The 20,040-nt window shown below is 33.9% G+C and overlaps 1 protein-coding gene across 6 annotated transcripts in view; it reads right to left on the bottom strand.

The window, feature by feature from the left end:
* Window positions 1-475: 475 nt before the first annotated feature.
* The window catches only part of G3bp2 (G3BP stress granule assembly factor 2), a 90,141-nt gene continuing 70,576 nt past the window's right edge, over window positions 476-20,040 (bottom strand). For 4 of the 6 annotated variants that reach the window (XM_048784837.1, XM_015499288.2, XM_015499292.2 and 1 more), the window contains 5 exons: window positions 19,084-19,182; window positions 14,604-14,706; window positions 13,249-13,377; window positions 12,608-12,726; window positions 9,264-12,280 (listed from right to left, as the gene is read on the bottom strand). In XM_048784837.1, coding sequence (XP_048640794.1) covers window positions 12,008-12,280; window positions 12,608-12,726; window positions 13,249-13,377; window positions 14,604-14,706; window positions 19,084-19,182 — 723 coding nt within the window. In that variant the 3' untranslated portion in view covers window positions 9,264-12,007. Of the gene's footprint in view, window positions 936-9,263; window positions 12,281-12,607; window positions 12,727-13,248; window positions 13,378-14,603; window positions 14,707-19,083; window positions 19,183-20,040 lie in introns of those variants that run through there. The other 2 variants (XM_048784836.1, XM_015499291.2) reach the window with 2 other exon arrangements.

Here is a 20,040-nt window from a genome sequence, read left to right as displayed (position 1 = left end):
CAGTAAAAATTTCATTTTTGCATGAAAAGGTGTACTGGGAGATTGAGGGTCAAGAATTTATTAACAGAAATTCCTCCAAATAGGTAGTTATGACAGGAAGTCATTTTGATATAAAAGGATATAAAATAGGATAATGTACCTACTTGAGCTTGTATACCATGAATTTATAGTGACACCAACTGACACTGTTTCATAGGACTTAGCAACTTGGAGGGACAAGAATAGAGAAAACAGATGGTATATAAGCTACCTCTATTAGAGAACTGGTAGGGCAAGAGATTTTAAAAAGGAATTAAGGAATCAAGGATGCTGGAGAATGTACCATTGAAATACCTTGCCATGGGTTCCAGCTAGATAAGAAGATTAAATTATAACAGCAATTAGCTAACAAACTGAAAATAGAAAGGCAGTGAGAGACTGGAGATCATCATAGGCATGAAGATTATGTTTAATAAAGGAGCAAAATAGGAAATTATTACAGAGAAAGCAGTTTATTAATTCAGTCTTGTAAATGGTACAAGATGAGGATCAGTTCTAAAGGGTTGGGACTGGGGATAGAACTCTGGCAAAGTATTTGGCTAACATGCACAGGCTCTGGGTTTGATCCTGGAACCAAAAAAAAAAAAAAACACCACCAACAACAAAATAAAGGATGAAATGTGTTTGGCCCTTTCTTCGGGTAACAAGAAGTTGAGCAGGAACTTGGTTAAAGTATGAAAAGACATTAACATAAACTACCCAACTGTCACTCTAGCAGAAGAGGTTAGGAGGGGCAGTTTAATCACCAAAGGAAGTAAAAATGTTCTAAAAATCCAAAGAGAACTTTGGGAGTATGAGATGGACATTGAGAGAAGTGCTTCAGAGATCGCCATGAAAACAAGGTGAAAACAGAACACTGGACGTAAAATCTAGCAATTCCACTTCTGGGTATATACCTAAGAGAAATGAAAATATATAATTTTAAAAATTATACACAAATATTCATAGTTATATTATTCATTACAACCCCAAAGTAAAAATGACTCAGATTAGCAGAGGAATAAATAAAATCTGATAGGGCTGTGGGTATATGAGCTCAGCTCATTTACATGAACACGTTTAGCATGTACAAAGCCTAAAATTCAATCCTCAACCCGAATCTTGATATAGTCATTCAATGGAATACTATTCAACTAGTAAAAGAAACACTGATACGTGCTACAACACATATGATATGCTAAGTGAAAGAAGCTACACCCAAAATGCCACTTATTATACAATTCCATTTATATAAAGTGTCCACCATAGGCAAATCCACAGTAGCAGATTAGTAGTTACCACTGGGTGGGAATAGATGGGAATGGGGAATGACTACTAATGGGTGTGGGTGATGAATTTGGGTGATGAAAACTTTCTAAGCATTCATGGTGATGGTTATACAACTTTGTGAAATATACTAAAATCACTGAATTATATATACACTTATAAAAGGTGAACATTATGTAAATTGTAACTCACTAAAAAAATCAAGATAAGGGATCTAAGAAATATATACCATCCCTAGAAATACCTTTTTATATATTCTAGCTTACAGCAGAGTCACTCTCTTCCTATTAGCAGTTATTTCTATCATATAACTTCACAATAATCATTCCCTACAAATCTTTGCATTCAAAAACAATGTGCTTGGGTCTTTTTTTTTTTGGCCTCACTATTCCCACCTTACCAAAAAAAGAAAAAGATTCTGTGATTAGTTTCTATCCTGATTTATTATGAGCTTTGGATATCACCTTGAGTCATCAAGTGAGTTAAAGGGTCATAACATCTTCAGACTATAAGTAAGGTTCTTCATAATCAATACATTATAAAGGATGCAACTATGATATATTCTGCCATTCTATTAAGAAAATGGGGGCTACGGGTGTAGCTGAGTAGGGCATATATTTAGCACGCCCAAGTTTCTGGGTTCAGTCCTCAGCATGAAAGAAAGAAGACTAAGATTGAAGTTTTAAGGTTCTCTGATAGAAAGACACATGCCATAGAAGAGTTAAAACTGTTCCTAACCTAGTAATTTAGTTACTTCAGTGGGCTGTGGTTGTGGCTCAGCCTAGCATGTGTGAGACACTAGGTTAAATTCTCAGCACCACATATAAATAAATAAAATAAAGGTCTATTGACAAAAGTATTTTTTAAAAAGTGATTAAGAAAAAACTAGATTTGGAAACTTAAAGTATATCACTTATTGTTACAAAGTTCAATATAAATATCTCGATCTGTCAGTCACCAACATATCTATGTGAAAATGGGAATCAATTTCTCAAAATTATAATATTATGCATTGTTTGTATTGGTAATATACCTCTTATAATCCTCCCTTAACTTTTAAGTTTCCTCTGGCCTCTAAGCCATTCTGTAGTAAAACTACAGAAAAGATCTGCATTCATTTGTTTCATTTCTTACCCTCCGGTCTTCTCTTGGCCTTCATTACTAAGATAGTTCTTAAAAGTTCTTGCCAAATCATCTGTGGCAGCAGCAATTATTTGCTACTCACAATAAGTTGGTTCTTTTTCCCTGTATGTATGGTTTATTACTGCCTCCAAGGAAGCTAATAGCTATGTGACTGAATTCCAGTCATTGGAATATGAGATGTTTACCATTCCCAGTTCTGGTTCATAATAATCTCCCAATTAAGACCCTCTGTGTTCTTTTTCCCTGTTATCTGGCTTTAATGGCGATAACTCCAATGTGATCTCGAAGCCACCCTGTATTGGAGCCTTCATTTACTTGTGTTCTTAAATGACTAAGTGAGATACAGCCGGGCACATTGGCCTCTTCACCACCATTCTCCTAATACTTTATATATGAGAAGAGAAAAAGTATGCTATCTGAACCCTTTGACAATTTAGGATTTATTTGTAATAGCAGCCCACTATAATTCATTTGCTACTTTGACCTCTAGCAGCATTTAGCACAACTCCTTCTTTCCTTCTTACAAACTCAAGTGAAATTTAAGCTTTCCAATACTTGCCATATTTTGTCTCCCTGTATCCTTTGCACATTTCTCCTATATCATAATCTTGCACTTCTGGGAGTATTTGAGAACTGTTTTCAGCCTCTTACCTTCTGTACACTCTCCTAGGTGATCTTATCTAACTCAAAAGCTGCAAAAATCTATAATCAAAGGCTGCCATTGACAGCACAGAGCTCTCCTAAGAACTCCAGAATTACACATTTAATCATATAACACCACTTCTTGGATATGCAACATGACTAGAACAAAACTGATTTTCTTTCACAATCCACTTCTGCTTCTTCCCCATCTCGGCATACCAAATACCATCTTCCATCCAAGTTCCATCATTATCCCAGGAGTCTTCAAGTCTTCCCTCTCCCACATATTCAACTTCCAATCCATAAGCAACCCTTGTAGGTTTGCTTATTATAATTCTATTATATTAGCTGACAGCTTATCACTGTCCTCATTCCTACACTATTCAAGTCACTGTCATCTTCACCTCTTCCTAATTCAGATCAACATCAATTCCCTGTTCAGAACTTTATGATCCCATCATGAGTTAAATCCAAACAAGGCCACCCTTGGTTTAGGTCTACCTCCTCTTGATATTTGTATTAATCATAGGGCTAGAATGGCCTTATTGTCCTGGAATACATCAACCTCCTTCCAAACACAGGGCCTCTACTATTTGTTCTCCCACTTGGAATGTTTTCTCCAAATTTCATCAAAGTTGCCTTCTCTTCAGGTTGCAAATATACCTTTTTTTATTACCATCCTGGGTAGAACAGGCCCAACTTGAGTCACTCTCATAGGCTCAAGTAGTACCATGCAGTAGCCATGTAGTCTGGTGTAAGTTGCTAACCCAACTGTTGTACCTGAGTTAACCTTTTCCTCATAGGATTACGGTTAGAATTAGATGAGTTATATTCTGCCCAGGACTAATCAGGACTGAAATTACTTAAAAATTTGTTACTTCTCCCTAAAAAAGTTTCCTAAGGGTACATTGTACCTGCTGTATTGCCAACCAGCACCAAGGAAGGCAGTTTCTGGCACATTTTAGATGCTAATATTCATTGACTGCTATATAAGGTCTTCTCTGTTTACATGTAATTTGTGCCTGTTTTGAAACACCACTGTCACCTTTCAATGAAATGTTTTTCATATTTGTTTTCTCAAAAGCTACAATCCTCATCCTCATCACTATTTTAGGCAAATTTTGTTCTGAACCTCTCCAAGCTTTAGCTCACTTCTTAAAAAACAACTTAATAGGGTTATGAGATTATATGTACAATGACAGGCCCTTAAAAATATTTTTTTACCAGCTCGACTCATAGTATGACTACCTCATTACTTAATGCTTTTCTTAAAAAATGTAGTTTCTGATTAAAGGACCCACAATTTTAGGCCTGCTAGTGTTAGAGGCTATGATTTTACACACATTTTCTAAAACAAAGCCAGGATAAAATACATTACATGCAAAATTTAAATTTCTGGTGTTTAAAACACATTTTCAAAAAAAATTAAACCATCTTGAGGAGGATTTTACATTCTTTAAAGCTGATCAACACCTGGCTAATCCATTACTTTAAATTGTTTCACTCTTTAGTAGTTAGCCTTAAAATACAGATGCTGCAGGCTGGGGTTGTGGCTCAGTGGTAAAGCACTTGCCTAGCATGTGTGAGGCACAGAGTTCAATTCTCAGTACCACATATAAATAAATAAAATAAAATAAAGGCCCATTGACAACTATGAAGTATTTTTTTAAAAATACAGATACTACTTTTTCTGTTCCTCAAGATTTAACAGTCCTAGACTACAATAGCTCATTCATTCTTTCATTTTTGTACTCTTACAACCTGTTCACCATACACCATTTCATCACTCCCATGCTCAATTCTCTTTAGTGGCTTCCTATGGCAATTAGAAAAAAAAAAAAAAATCCAAATATACCCCTCTCTTACAGTTTTACATGATCTAGTTCCTTTCTCTTCTAACTCACCTTTTACCACTTTTGCCACTTCTTGAGTTCACTCTATCAAGCCTCTTCTAATTTCCCTCCAAGTTTTTTTTTAATAGGCACTTTAAAAAACTGGTCTCTGGTTGGAAAAGTCGTGCATTAGATTTAACTCTAAAATGGGTGACTCAGAATACCTTCCTAAAGTGGTCACTTTATATTTCTTTTTTTTTTTTTTTTTTTTAAAGATAGAGTGAGAGAGAGAGGGAGGGAGAGAGAGAGAGAGAGAGAGAGAGAGAGAGAGAGAATTTTTAATATTTATTTTTTATTTCTCGGCGGACACAACATCTTTGTTTGTATGTGGTGCTGAGGATCGAACCCGGGCCGCACGCATGCCAGGCGAGCGCGCTACCGCTTGAGCCACATCCCCAGCCCCTATTTCTTTTTTTTTTAATTTACATTTTTTTAATATTTTCTTTTTAGTTTTAAGTGGATACAATATCTTTATTTTACATTTATGTGGTGCTGAGGATCAAACTCAGTGCCTCAAGCATGCTAGGTGAGCACTCTATAACTGAGCTACAACCCCAGCCCCTACATTTCCTTCTTTTAATACGAGGCATAGCATTTACAACTACTTCTCCATTATCAAGTAAATGAGCTCAATGAGACCAAGGGGCCTTGTCCATTGATTCATGTATCCAATACAGCATGACATACAGGGCTGTTCAACAAACTCTTGGTAAACACTGTTCATGGTTTGTCTTCATTAGAGCAGTGAATAACATGAAAAAGAAATAACAGTGGAGTAGCATGTATGATTATGCTGAAATGAACCCCAATATTATGTATAACTGTAATGCACTAATAAAAATTTTTTAAAAATCTAAAAGAAAACAACATATGCCAAAATATTTATAGGACCATCTGTGTGCTGCATCCTTTTGATGTACTTCCTGTAACATGCATATTGTATGCATGTATGTATTTGTGTCCGTCCTTCTGTCCATCCTTCTCAAATGTCTTTGTCTCCCCTTGTGTTCTTATCACATATCATTTTACTGCATCGACCTGCAAGGGAAAAACTTCAGATTCTTCTTTAACACCACCTATTCCCTTACCAAGACCTAGCCATTTTACCTTCAAATCTTTCAAAGCTGTCAAGTTCTTTGGATTTTTAACACCACCACTCTAGGCTGTCACAGCTCTTGACTAAAATATTGTGACATTCTTCCATCTGGTTTACTCCAGTTCATTAATGAACTCCTTCAACTTCTTTACTCTGTAGCTGAAGTCATTTCAAAATATAAATTTTGTCATTCTTTACCTCTTCTTCTCACCTACATGATGGCAAAAACTTTGAACAACTTTCCATTGCTCCTGGAATAATGACCAAACGCCTTGAAGCCAACAAGACCCTCTATTGTCTGTCCCCTGGCTATCTTCTTAGATATGCAGCCATCCATTGTTACCACAAGGCTTACCACAAGGCTTCCATCCTTTTTAATATGTTTAGGAGCACAGAACCTTGCATAACTTACCATTTATTAATAATACTTATATAACAGTACCCAGAATTTTGAAGCTTGTTAATGAATGAATTGAATGAGCCACTATAAGTTAATCAGAGTAACATCAGCAAGTCTCCTTGCAAAGTGTAATACACACAACGAAGAAAACACTGAATGGAACTCATGAGACTTCAAACATTTCTAGGCTGATTAAAATAGATCAGAAAAACAGAGATGTTCATTATTAAAGAGGCAGATAGACATAGCTAATTTTCTTAGAAAAAATAACATTTTTTTGGAGTTCCTAATTTTAAATTACCTAGTGCCTTCCAAGATGATGCAATCAAAAAGATATTTAAAGACATGTTTGTAACAGGGTAGAAAGCAGAAATACATTTGAGTCAACAACATTAACTAACACTTAATAGGGGCCTATTAACGTTGTTTTAGATACTTTATTTTCACTGAATCTTACAATCACCTACCTCACTTTACAAAAGAGGAAACAGGCACAGGAAAATAGGCACCACTGAAATGATAAGAGATGTCATTGGCTGTGTCTTCAAAACCCTGCTCTTGGCCTGAGGGCATAATTCAACAGTAGAGTGCCTGCCTAGCATGAACATGGTCCCGGGTTCAATCCCCAGCACTGCAAACAACAACAAAAACACTGCTCTTGACTATCATATACAACAAGGAATAATTCATTGAATGAATTATATATTGAAGCCAAGGTTAGTACCTGGCCTAAACAAAACCATCAAGAAAAGGGGAAAGAATAGACTATGGAAAGAAGGAATGAGGTTATGGTGTAAAAAAAGAAAATAGCTAAAAATCACATATTCAAGGAAGACAACAGCTTTATCAAAATTCTAGAAACGAAGAAAAAAGCCATCAGTTAATGAGACAATTCACCGACTAGTAATCTTTCCATGAATGTCTAATTCTGAATCTGTATTTACAGTATTTTTCCCCAAGTATGTGGTAATGCAAAATGGACTTTACTTACTGCAGTTCTGAAATACATTACACATTATAATGTATACATGTGCTACATAAATGGATTTGAAGATTTTAGCCCCTATTATTCAAAAATAGCCAGTAATTTCATTTAGGAATTGACTCAAAAAAAATTTTTTTTATATTTTTGTTTTAGTTATAGTTGGACACAATACCTTTATTTATTTATTTATATGTGGTGCTGAGGATCGAACTCAGGGCTTGCATGTGCTATGCAAGTGCTCTACCGCTAAGCTACAACCCCAGCCCCAACTCAAAATTTACAATCATTTTTAACAATTACTTTTTTTTGGGGGGGGGGGTGGTCAAGGATTGAACTCAGGGGCACTCGACCACTGAACCACATATCTGCAGCCCTATTTTGTATTTTATTTGAGACAGGGTATCACTGATTTGCTAAGTGCCTCACTTTTGCTGAAGCTGGCTTTGAACTCAAGTTCCTTCTGCCTCAGCCTTCCCAGCTGCTGGGATTACAGGCATGCGCCACAGTGCCAAGCAAACAATTACTTTTTAATGTTACTACTTTCTTCGTGAAACTACTGAAACCTACCACAAAGTCTTATGAACACACACCGATCCTCCCCACAAAATATAGGGTCTTTATTGACCTGCAGTTAAAATATAAGTTGATTAAGTTAACCCAATTTAAAGAAAATATGTGAACTCAATTCACTAATTTTTCATTCACTGCTACACAGACTGTACCTTTAAAAAGACTGTTATCATATAACATAAATGAAATGAAGCATATTGAATGGCTAATGCTTTCAAATATTTCGCTCCTACAAATCTTCTGGACCTGTTGGGAAAAGAGGCTCAGAGCCTGAGAACTTGCCTAGCATGAGCAGGGTCCTAGGTCCAATCCCCAGCACCACAAAATAATATGCAAGTCAGGCTTGATAATACACACATGTAGTCCTAACATGGGAAGAGCACCTGAACTCAAAAATTCAAGACCAGCCTAGGCAAGATGGCAAGACTGTTTCAAAAAGCTAAAAAATGAAAAAAAATAATTTCCTGAATCTAATAACTTGCTTCTTCAAATTTGGATCTATTTTCAAAAGTGTGGGGATACCTTTATCTCCTCTAAAAAATGTTTTTCCATAAAGTTAGATTAATTTACATTTGTATTACAAAATACTTATTAAGTCTTACTGCCTCCTAAAGATTATTTAATTCTGATTTTTCTCCAGAACCACCTAGTAAAGATTAATTTAGGAATCTTAAACAGTGTTATGAATATTAGCAGGAAAAGTTTAAACTTTTGAAATTACATATGCTTTAGAACCTTATTTTTCATTTGAGGCATGACTAAATATGCCTAAATGAGCATTTCTAATATTCTTATATAGCTTGTTCTCATTCCTGATCTTAAGCCACACATCCATTATAATAGCCTGGATCCTCTCATCCCTTCTTTCTCACTTTTCCTTCTGAGATATTAGGTAGAAATCCTTTAGAAAACCCAAGGTATTTTTTTTCTCTCTCTTTTTTTTTTTTTTGCCAAATAACTATTTAGTGGTGTGCTTTAGATTTTTTCTCTTCTTCCTTACTTTCTACTATTATATTGTTTCACTTGTATACCAGCTGTCTAACTCTATTGGCATAGATCTAACAACGTTCAAGTCTTACTTAAATGTTTTGCCTATTTATACATCAAATATCACAAATAATAAGCAGTTGATTTTCAGAATAATTCCTTATTTTTACTTAGGTTGTATGAAATGCAAGTGGGAGAAGATAGTTGGGAACATAAAACTACAGATTAAATTCGGGACATAGATAAGTGCTGCAGACATCAGTAGTTTATTGTTGGTTTAGTCCAAACACATTCAAAATGGAAACTCAAAAAAGAATACTTTCCACCCGAAACAATTAAACTAAGTTCTACTAGCATATAATGCTTAACACATTACAGCAATAAAGATGGTAATCCATTGTCTTCTATACCTACTAAAGCCAAGATGGTAAAGCCAATTTGGTTGCAATAGTGTCATAAGGATAGAATATTACCATCAAAAAATAAAATAAAATCAGAAAATAACAGTAATGATAGATGAATATTTTTACTGCTTCACCGAAAAGGGGACAAAATGTTAAAAGTCCACAGTACTGCAGGTGAACAATCACCATGTAAACTTCTCCATATGATGTTTTAATGTTTCATTTCTGGTATGTAAAAACTGAAGCTGAATGGCTCTTTGCTCTACTTTTCTATTACACTTAACATTTGTCATTTCTTTTGGTGCCAGAACAGTTTTTATGGGTTACAGGGCAATATCCTGGATTGGAAATATATATATATATATATGTGTGTGTATATATATATATATGTGTGTGTATATATATATGTGTGTGTGTGTGTGTGTGTATATATACATATATATACATATACATACATATATATATGATGGGAAGGAGAAAGAAGAGGAAAAACATGCTTGGGGGAAAAAAAAAACACTGACAATAGAACCACTTATTTAAAAGTAGTTTGGATAAAGGCTTCAAAACTTCAAAGTAATTTTCTGGTAAGAACTTCAAGTACTATACATTAGAAAGCGTAAAACTGTTTCAAACAAACAAAACAAACAAACAAAAATCCTTAAGCCCACAAAAATGAAAATCTATGTCCCCCAAATATATGCAATAGTGCAAGACTTTTCCTCAAACATGGAAGACCTCATTTAAGGGGGGGGGGGGGGAGAAAGACAAGATTTAATTGTATTCATATTGCCCAGTTCATAAAAAACAAAATACGTGCATCATTTGCTAGTTTACTAAATAGCAAACAGTTGCATAATTCAGAACCAATTTGCTACTATGTCAAGTGCAGATTTTGTTTTTACTAAGATAGAATGGAGAAGTCTTCCATGCCAACAAGCAGCTTTAAGTGGTTACACACTTATTTACCCCACTTTTTGCCTGAAACATCAGAAACTGGTATGTACTGATTGCTCCAAGCATAAAAATTAGATAACCTTGGCCATACTTGTGGTATACTGGAACTTGCTATAATGACAGACAATAATCCAGCAGCTACAAATTTTGCCTACAGAATTGTTTAGAGATTCATGTAAAAATAAAAAGATGTCATCCCAGACTTAAATTCAGGAGCCACTAGGGGGCTGACATCAGTTCAAGAATTGTGCAAAATGAATGACAGTTCCCTGCCCCCCAAATAGAAAATGCAAACACTTAAGAGCTGCTGTTCTTTCCTCTTAAAATTGCAGTATCCTCACTTTAGGTTTAATTGCCACATATGGAATCTGACTGCTTTTAAAATGTCACTAAAAATGTACATCAAGTTGACTGACTTTCCCAAGAGTTGAAATGATGTTTCAACGTTCACACTTAAGCTAAAAGTCAACTAGAGACACTCAAATAACTGACTTCTTTCTTCCCTCTCCATTTCAAACACACAAGACTCCCTCCCACAAAGAACACAAAAGTTGTTAACTGAAAAACAAGATAAATAATAAGCGTCCATTTTACTGATTTTAAAGATACTGCAATTTTTATACACTTCAATGATTTTTCAACATTTTGCAGCTGTTTTGGCTTTGCAGCACAGCAATTCATAAACTATACTGTACAAAATTACCAGCAAGACTGGAATGATGTATTAATAGAAGGCACCATCATGCTTATTACATTACCAGAGAACAAAAATACAGGAAAGACAATTTCCACTGTACACAGCTTAAAGAAAGGAAAAGGGAGGAGGAGTGTTGTGTTGAGCAGCCAGCCATCCCTGTACTGAAGAGGGGCAGGTAGAAAACTCTTATGGAGCTACTAAATCTGGTCTAATATTCAAGACCATAACATTTGAAGTTCTGATTTGTTATTTAGTTCACAACTAAATGATTTCCTTCTGGAATATTTCTGTAGTCTTGTTAAGGTTTAAGAGTACACACGCTGGTCACAGCAAGCAGATAAAATGCCCTCATTCACAAACTATTCTCTACTGGAAAAAAGATGAAAGATTTTTTTTTTTCCCTGTTGCCTCCTGTTGCAGATGTCAATATTAATGAGTTCAGAGTACCCAATAGTGCATTTTGATGAGTGCATAATAAGTTTCTGTTGGTTTGTATTTTTGGGGGGAGCCAAGAAAAAAGGCAAGATTCTCCAATTGCACAAATTGCACTATTTGTGTTTCCAACATTAATAGGCAGAAACAGTAACACTTAAACAAAATGTGCAGCAGAAGATTTTTTTTTTTTTTTTTGACTCAAAGGACCTGAATTCAGTGGGCATGTCCTTTTAAGTTCATTTTGTTGTAGATAGTTTTAAGATATGGTCATTTCTCAGTCCTTAATTCTCCAAGTCTAGATTTATAAATTAACAATGTAAATCCTGTTGTGAAATTGGGGAAATAATGTCCACCTCAATTTAACTGAACCAAAGATGCTTTTCACATCAAAGAAATGATCAAAAAGGCTGTGTCACATTCCAAAGCCAAAAAAATTAACAAGAATGCAAACACGATGAATAATGTACCACTGCCAAGACTTTGCCAACAGTGGAGCTTCAGCGACGCTGTCCTGTGAAACGGCCTTCCATTTGCCCGGTTCCTCTCCCAGAGCCAAGTTTCTGCGCCATGCCACCTCTTGGAGGAGGTCCTCTTCCATCGCGGTCCCGCATCATTCCACCACCCACAATTCCACGTGGACCACCAGGACCTCGATCATTGCGCCTAATATCTCTGCGATCGTCACCACCACCTCTGGTTTCTCGCTCTCTTGCAGCTCTAGTTTTCTTCTCTTCCACATTTAAACGTACCTCCCCTCGAAACATAATCGGCTTTAAAAGAGGAGAAAAATATTGACATGGGAGGTTAGTTATTACTCTGCATAAATAAATTAGAACATATTAAGAAATAAAAAAAAACTTTCATGAACATATGCAATATTTCCAAACTTCTTCAGCAGAGCAAATAAAATTTAAAATATCCACACCTCAGATTTAATACTATTGACAAATCTTTATTCTTTGCATAAATACCATTTCACAATAAACTATTTTTAGCTTTACCATTAAAAAAGATTTCTATTGTTTTAAATGTGCCAAGTTAATAGTTTCTGCAACAGAAATAAGAAAATCTTGACTTATACCCTTTAAATCACTTACTTTTGCAATTAAGATTCTCTGAACTGGTTCAGAGTCATCAAAAACCACAAAACCAAAATTTGGAAGCTTTCCCCCAACACCCTTGGTATTGATGCGAAGTTCCACAACGTTTCCAAAACCTGTGAAAATATACATTACACCAAGGGTTAAATATTTTAACAGAATACTCTGCTGGCTGCAATTGTTGAGGTTGATCTGTTTGAAAATAAAAGTTGCAAGCTGCTATACCCAGTGACACTAAGGTAACATTCACTTATGTTAAGCCATCACCTAGATACCAAACAGCTGACCTGGTCTCTTGTTTACATCTCTTTCATCATTACTAGCCTTTTCATTTAAAAAGTTACTGATAAAGCTTTAGAAAGACAATGTGTTTTCTCGTAATTCTGACTTGTAGTTGGCAAATTTAAGACTCAATTAGTCAGGCTTTTCTTCTCCTAATCAACACTAATCAGTCACTGGGAAACATTAGCTATAGTAAATTTATTTCCTTCTGACCAATTAAGGTGAGACTGGTAGTGGAATACAGAATATAGAGAAAACCATTTTTTAAAAACTGATTATAAAAAAGGTCTCCCTGCTTGATTTTATTCTTATATTTTAACTTAGAACTTTACTTAAAAGCAAAATAAACCACTTACTCATAAAGAACTCTTTTAGTTCATTTTCATCAATATCATGTGGCAAGTTACCAACAAAAAGTTGATGACTGTCTGGATAGCGAATTATTCTACGGTTGTCAGAGTCATTCTGCTCCATATCTCCTCTGCCTGGGAATAGGAATAGATTTTAAAAATTTATATAAAAAACAGTTCAAAGCAATAAATGTAAAAGAAATCACTTAATACTGGTATTCTTGTTCGATTCTAATAAAACCAGATGAGCTTCTTCAAGAGGTGGCAATGTCTATTATTAGTAGGTTAGTCAGAAAACTACATGATACTATATTGTAAAATGGGAATACTGACTAGGACTGCTAAAGTCCCTTCAGGTAGACTACTGGTCTGATTTCAAAAAAGTCAAATAATAACAGAAGTACAGGTATTCTTCCTTAACCAAACTATTGCCATCACCCAAATACCAAGCCTACTTGAGATAGGTATAGTTCTATTAAATATCTGTTTAATCTTTTAATTCAAAAATTAAATCTTTCTATGACATTGCAGTCAAATCAGTAAATTTTAATAGTACCAATATCTCATTTACATAGTCATTTTTATGTATTATTCTCATCTATAAATCTTATTTGATTGTCCCAATATACAAGCAGCACAATGAGTTGTATAAGACAGGTATTACTCACACAAAAATGTTTGTAAATAACTAATTAGCATTAAAGAAAGCTAAGAATTTAAGCTCTCACTCAATACCATGAACAAAACCAGTAGCAAAGCCAGGATAAATCCCCAGCTTCTGTGACTTCTGATTTAGTCACAAAAAAAAACTTATTTAAAATTTTTTTTGACAAATAATATTCTAAATTTGAATATACGATCTCCCGCCTCCTCCCAAAAGCAATCTAAACATTTGTATAGAATTCAAATAAAGGTACTACATGTATTATTAGCTAGCAATGTAAACAAGTCAAAAATCATGGCAACTTACTTAATACCTAAGACAATCAAAATAAGAAGAATCAGGGTGTGCTTAGTGTTTATCTGTGAAGAGATAAGAGTGCTAAGTAAGAGTAGGCTATTGGCAGCTAGGTTCTGAATTCTTAAAACCAGTGACAATAACCAAATAAATAAAAGTGTCTCAAGTTTAGTGGTATAAAATACCTCCAAAATACATGACTCTACGGCATGTCATCAAATAAATGCTCTCTTTAAAAAAAGTTGGCTTTTCTGCCCCAAGCTGTATTTTAACAGGTTGTTCACATCTTTAAGCAATCTGATACAAAGATTTGTGTATAAAACCCATTATGGTTTTACAAAAATTCAGTCTTTTCCAACTTTCCAAGAGCTAAATGCTAAAGGCTATAAAAAAGCTGACTCACCGGGTCTTGGTCCTCTGGGAGGAAAACCAGGTCGTTCCCTAGGTCGTTGTTCACGCACACGTGGTGGCTGAGACTGAACTTCTGGTTTAGCTTCAACTCTTGGCTAAAATATAAGGGAAAAAAAACATACTATAAAGAAACACATTCTGTAGGAAAAAGAAACAACTAAAGCAACTATCAGCAAGTCACAAGCAGAGATAATGATAATTTCAAAGTTTACAATGTTTTTACAGAGTGTCCCTATGTATGTGAAAAATAAAATCTTTAAAGATAAATTCTGTACCAATCTAGGACTGTAGGTAGGTTTTAGTTTCCCACTCAAGGCTATATAAGTCTCAAATTTTATAATCTTCTTCATTAAAGTTATAGCCACATTGACACAGCATAAAGGTACTGCTAAAAAAATTTAAAAAAATAAAAATCACAAAAATGCAAGATGAGCCCACTCCATGTAAATGCATAAACAAAAATAAAAGTTATCTTATCTTAGAAAGACATGAATATAAGACACATTATTTCTAAATATCTAGTTTGCTGGCCTTCAGATGTTACAGTGCTCAACTGTATCTCCTAACTCCCACCACATTAAAATCAATACTTGAATAGTTCCAAGTATATAATTTAGCTTACTCTAGCACTCAAAACTGCTACTTCTAGGTTTAAATGCACATTGAATGATAAGAACTTCTATGTAGCATCTCAAATAGTCAAAGAAGTCCTTTAAGCTCCTTACTATTCTTCCTTTTGATTAACATGTACACATTTTTTTTTTTTTTAAAAGCATTGACCCAAACAATTTTGCTTAACTGTAGTTGGTAGGGGGGTAGGAATAGAATAATTTAAGGTAGTCTCCAAAAGTTTCTGCTAATTGCTTAATTAAACACATAAAGTGACTATTTTTAAAACAAAATATCATGCACATCTGCTATTACCTTTTCCTTAATACAACAAAATTTTCAGAATTCCCAACCCATCCAGGCTTTCTATCATTGCCCAAATATTTATGATCCATGGAAGAGGCAAAATATATAAATCTTCAAAGGATGCTGAAAATACCCAGCAGGATATTCAGAACACATCCTCAAAGTTGAAAGCTAGTAATTTCAGTCTCATCTTTGTAAGTGATCATCTCTGAGGACCTCAACCCAAGCAACGGCTTAAACTCTTTTACCACTAATATAACTGGGATAATAAAATTTGTGAAAATAAATTTGGAGACAAAAAATTATACTTCTTTCAAATATGACCATTTATATTGCCAATGATTTCACTGTAACCAAAAGATATATTAACTGATATGCTAGCAGTTTTTAACATATCTGCCTCTCTCTTCCAAATTGTTTCCTCCATATAGCTGTGCCATTTTCCTCAAGATGAAATTGTTTCATGTTCTAGAATTCTATTTTAAAAATTAATTTTAAATCTCTCCAGTTTTTTATTTGTATGTATTCATTCCTATAAATATTATACATGTTAATTCATTTTCATATCACACAAAGAACCAAGCACAGCGCTGTTAGACACAGACGTTCAACCACTATTGGTTCATTTAAAAGTAAATTTCATCTTCAGTTCTCTGACCCAAAACACATAGGAGAATGTTCTATGTCTAACAATAGGATCTTAGCCCTGAGATCACTGATGTCTGTATTTGGAAATTTTTACTAAAAAACTGATCCAAAATGTAATGCCTAATAAAGGCAGTTATATTTAGAAATTTCAACTAAGGGAGTCTAAGATGCATACCTTCGGTCTGAATGTATAACAAAATTAAAGAATAGATTTGTTCTGTTCAAAGTTTAACGAAGCTAGTATATTGGTAGAAATAAAAATAGCAAATGTACCTTGTATTTAAAATTTCCAGAAAAACCATAGACACATCCATCCAAATGTTATCAAAGAACTTGAGGCACTAACCTTGACAAATTTAAGTTCTTTTCAAAACATGACCAAAACAAAGCAATTGTAGGTAGCAAAATAAGGCTCCAGATAAATTTAAATAATTTCCAACATCTTAAAAATAATTCACAACGTTGATTTAGCAAGCTGACCTACTTCAGCAAGTAAATATTTGATGATACCAATGCATGAAAAATATGAGACCAAAAAGCTAACAATGTTCCTTTCAGTATCTGATTAACAAAACCTAAGCCAACTGTACATTTATAATTCTTGGGGACCAATAATTGAAGCTACTTATTCCAAACAGATAACATGGCTAATATCCCACATGCTACAACTAGGATCTTATAATTAATTTCATGTAACAAGAAAGTCTGATCATGTAACAAATCCTACAAATAAATGTCAAACAGAATATGAAATAAAAATGGAACCATCAAATCAAGTCAGTAAAAGCAATTACAAACACAACTAATAAACAAGTCGTCTAGTTAACCATAAGCTATTTAGATGACCTAGGCATTTCTACACAAAACCATTTTATCAAAAAATTAACTTACCTACTTCTAAATTAATGCCTACCAATAAACTAGAATTAGAACTAATTTCATCATTTAATCAATTAGAGTATAAAGAAATTAATACTACTTCAAAATAAAAACAAAACTGAAAAGTTATTAAACTTAGTGGAAATATAATTTATTCTAAATAGAGTGCAAACAGATTTAAAAATTTCTTTTTAAAATTCTAAGATTAAACAGTGTGAACCACTTACAGACTGAGAGCTTAGGCAATGTATATTAAAAAAAAGTTCTCTATTTTTAAAAAACAATAATTCTTTATAATGCCACACTATTTTGTGCCTTTCCAAATTTTCTTACCTAAAGTACTTTTGCAAAATAAAATTTAAAAATTTTAAAAGGAATTTTTTTTTAATTATTTTAAGAAGCCTTTTAAATGACAATATTATATATTGGTAAAACCAATACAACCTAGTTTCCTAGAATCTGAAAAATAACTGAAAAATACTTGCAACTTAAATTATTTAAGATAATGTGAACAGTTACTTGTCTGGGCAAAAGGCAAGAATATAATGCAGTTTTAGCATGTCTTAAATATAGAACTCTTCTTTGATATAAACACAAATACTGTATCCTTCAACAAATTTCTAAAGAAATGTGTAGGTGTGCATGAGTCACATATGGAATCTAATGTTCAACTACATAAATCAAGACTCAATCCTACTATTTTAATTGTATGACCATGAGTGAGTTATTCTAGGCCTCGATTTTCTTATTTCTAAACTAGGAGAAATATTGTACCTGCTCTCACAGGATGAATGTAAGGATTCAATGAGAATAAATATGAAGTGCTTAGCACAACGCCAAGTACAAATGAAAGGTACAATAAGCATTAATTAACTTTTAACTATTTTAAATAAATGTAACCAAATCTATGAAATGAAATAACCATCCAAAGGTTCCAAATCCAAATCTGATAGGAAATTAAGATTTTAAAAGAAAAGCCACAAGTCACTTATCAGGTCTGAAACTGAGTTGAAAAACATAAACTATACTGGGCAAACTCATTTTCTTCATTCAGATAGAGTCTGGTTTGTGGTCTATGGTAACCGTTTATTTCCTGAATATCTAACTAAAAAAGGGGTAGGGGTATTATGGCACTGTGTATTCTATTACATAGCAGATTAAAATGTTATAATGTATACCAATACCAGAAAGACTGCCTAATAATTACCAGCTACTTTTGAAACCTCAAAGTTTTACTGTTTAGAGCATATATAAGTTAAATAAGCTAACAATCTTAGATGTAAATCTAGTGGAATGACATTTACTCAAAATGTGGGGAAAAAAAGAATTGGACACCTTTTAACTATGCCAATGAATTTAAAAATAAAAGTTAGCTAATCTAAACTATATCTAACAAACATCATAAATAGCCAATGTTTTTATTTTCGCATTTTTGGAAAGCTCTGAAATGGGTAAGATGACAAACAGACAAAAAGCAGAATACTGGAATGATCAATCAGTTAAGGTGAACACTACAGTCATAAGTTGGTACAGGCTTCAATTAAACAGTGTGAACCACTTACAGACTGAGAGTTTAGGTAATGTATATTAAAAAAAGTTCTCTAGTTTTTAAAAACAATTCTTTATAATGCCACACTACTTTGTGCCTTTCCAAATTTCTTACCTAAAGTATTTTTGCAAAATAAAATTTAAAATTTTTAAAAGGAACTTTTTATTATTTTAAGAAGCCTTTTAAATGACAATATTATATATTGGTAAAACCAACTTAATCTGTATTTCACACACCCGAACCCCAAATACCACCTATGTAGATGATGAATGGAGATTTGGCATTTAAAGTGGGTGTACTGACATTTAATACAATTTTTTTGTATATTTAATCCATAATTGCTGATTGACTTGTTTAAAAAAGTATATATATATACATATATATATATATATATATATATATATGTATATATATATAAAAAAAAAGTAAGCAATTGGCAATGTAACAAGGATACAATCCAATGTGTTCACAGATCGGTTACCTGTGAGACTGGTGCTTTAACATGGGGTGGAATTCCAGAGGAAGAAACAGTACCACTAGGAGGCAGGTTTTTACTGGTCACTGAAGCCCAGGAGAAAGCCTGCAGGAAATGCAACAAACCTAGACTACTAATCATGGAAAACCACCAACATTCCTATAGGGAAACTTCCAAATATATATTTTCTTTTCATTTCTAAACTATTGCTTTATATTGGAGGATTCCTACAAGAAAGGCACACACACACATGCCAGTCTATGTGCCAGCTTTCAAAATCTCATTATGCATGATTATAAATGTTTTGTCTGAACTACTAAATAAAACCACAATCAAGTTCCTACATATTCTAAGTAGATGAGCGAGTGGCCAACAAAATCACTAACAGCTAAACATGCTAGAAAATTTTGAACCTGATAGGACAGATTTCTTTCCCCTTTTGGGGGAAAACAGGGTGTGTGATGGTGTTAAAGGGAAAGGGGGAAAGACAGGAAGGAATAAGAATACTAGTTGAAAACTTTAAAAGACATTCTCAAATTGACAAGAAATCTCTTCCTCTCACTACCCAAACAGTTTAACCTTCTACTTTACAGAGAGATAAAAGAAGTTTTACATGATACACTACTGGTGTTACTTATCTTTTCAAGACAGTTAATTGGTGTAGTAAGGAAACTGATCCCACTTTAAACCACAAACAATAGGCATCTCTTTTAATTACAGACCAACTTAAGTTGGGAAACTGCACGATTCCTGGTGCATCTGTGCTTAGAAGATTTTATACAGAAGGGAAGAGCAACTGACAGCCTTATACATGGACTGGAATAATTTCATGTACATAACTAAACATTAAATACAGACAAAGACTAATCTGAAGTTATAAATTTCACTACTAGGGGTTTTATTGGGAGGGGGGGAAAAAAAACCAATGCAACTTCTTCAGGATAACAAAAAACTCCACAGCTT

Source organism: Marmota marmota, unplaced genomic scaffold, assembly GCF_001458135.2.
Source record: "Marmota marmota marmota unplaced genomic scaffold, marMar, whole genome shotgun sequence".
Taxonomy (NCBI): Eukaryota; Metazoa; Chordata; class Mammalia; order Rodentia; family Sciuridae; genus Marmota; species Marmota marmota.
The sequence above is the reverse complement of the archived record's forward strand: the minus strand, read 5'-3'. Positions and strand labels throughout refer to the sequence as shown.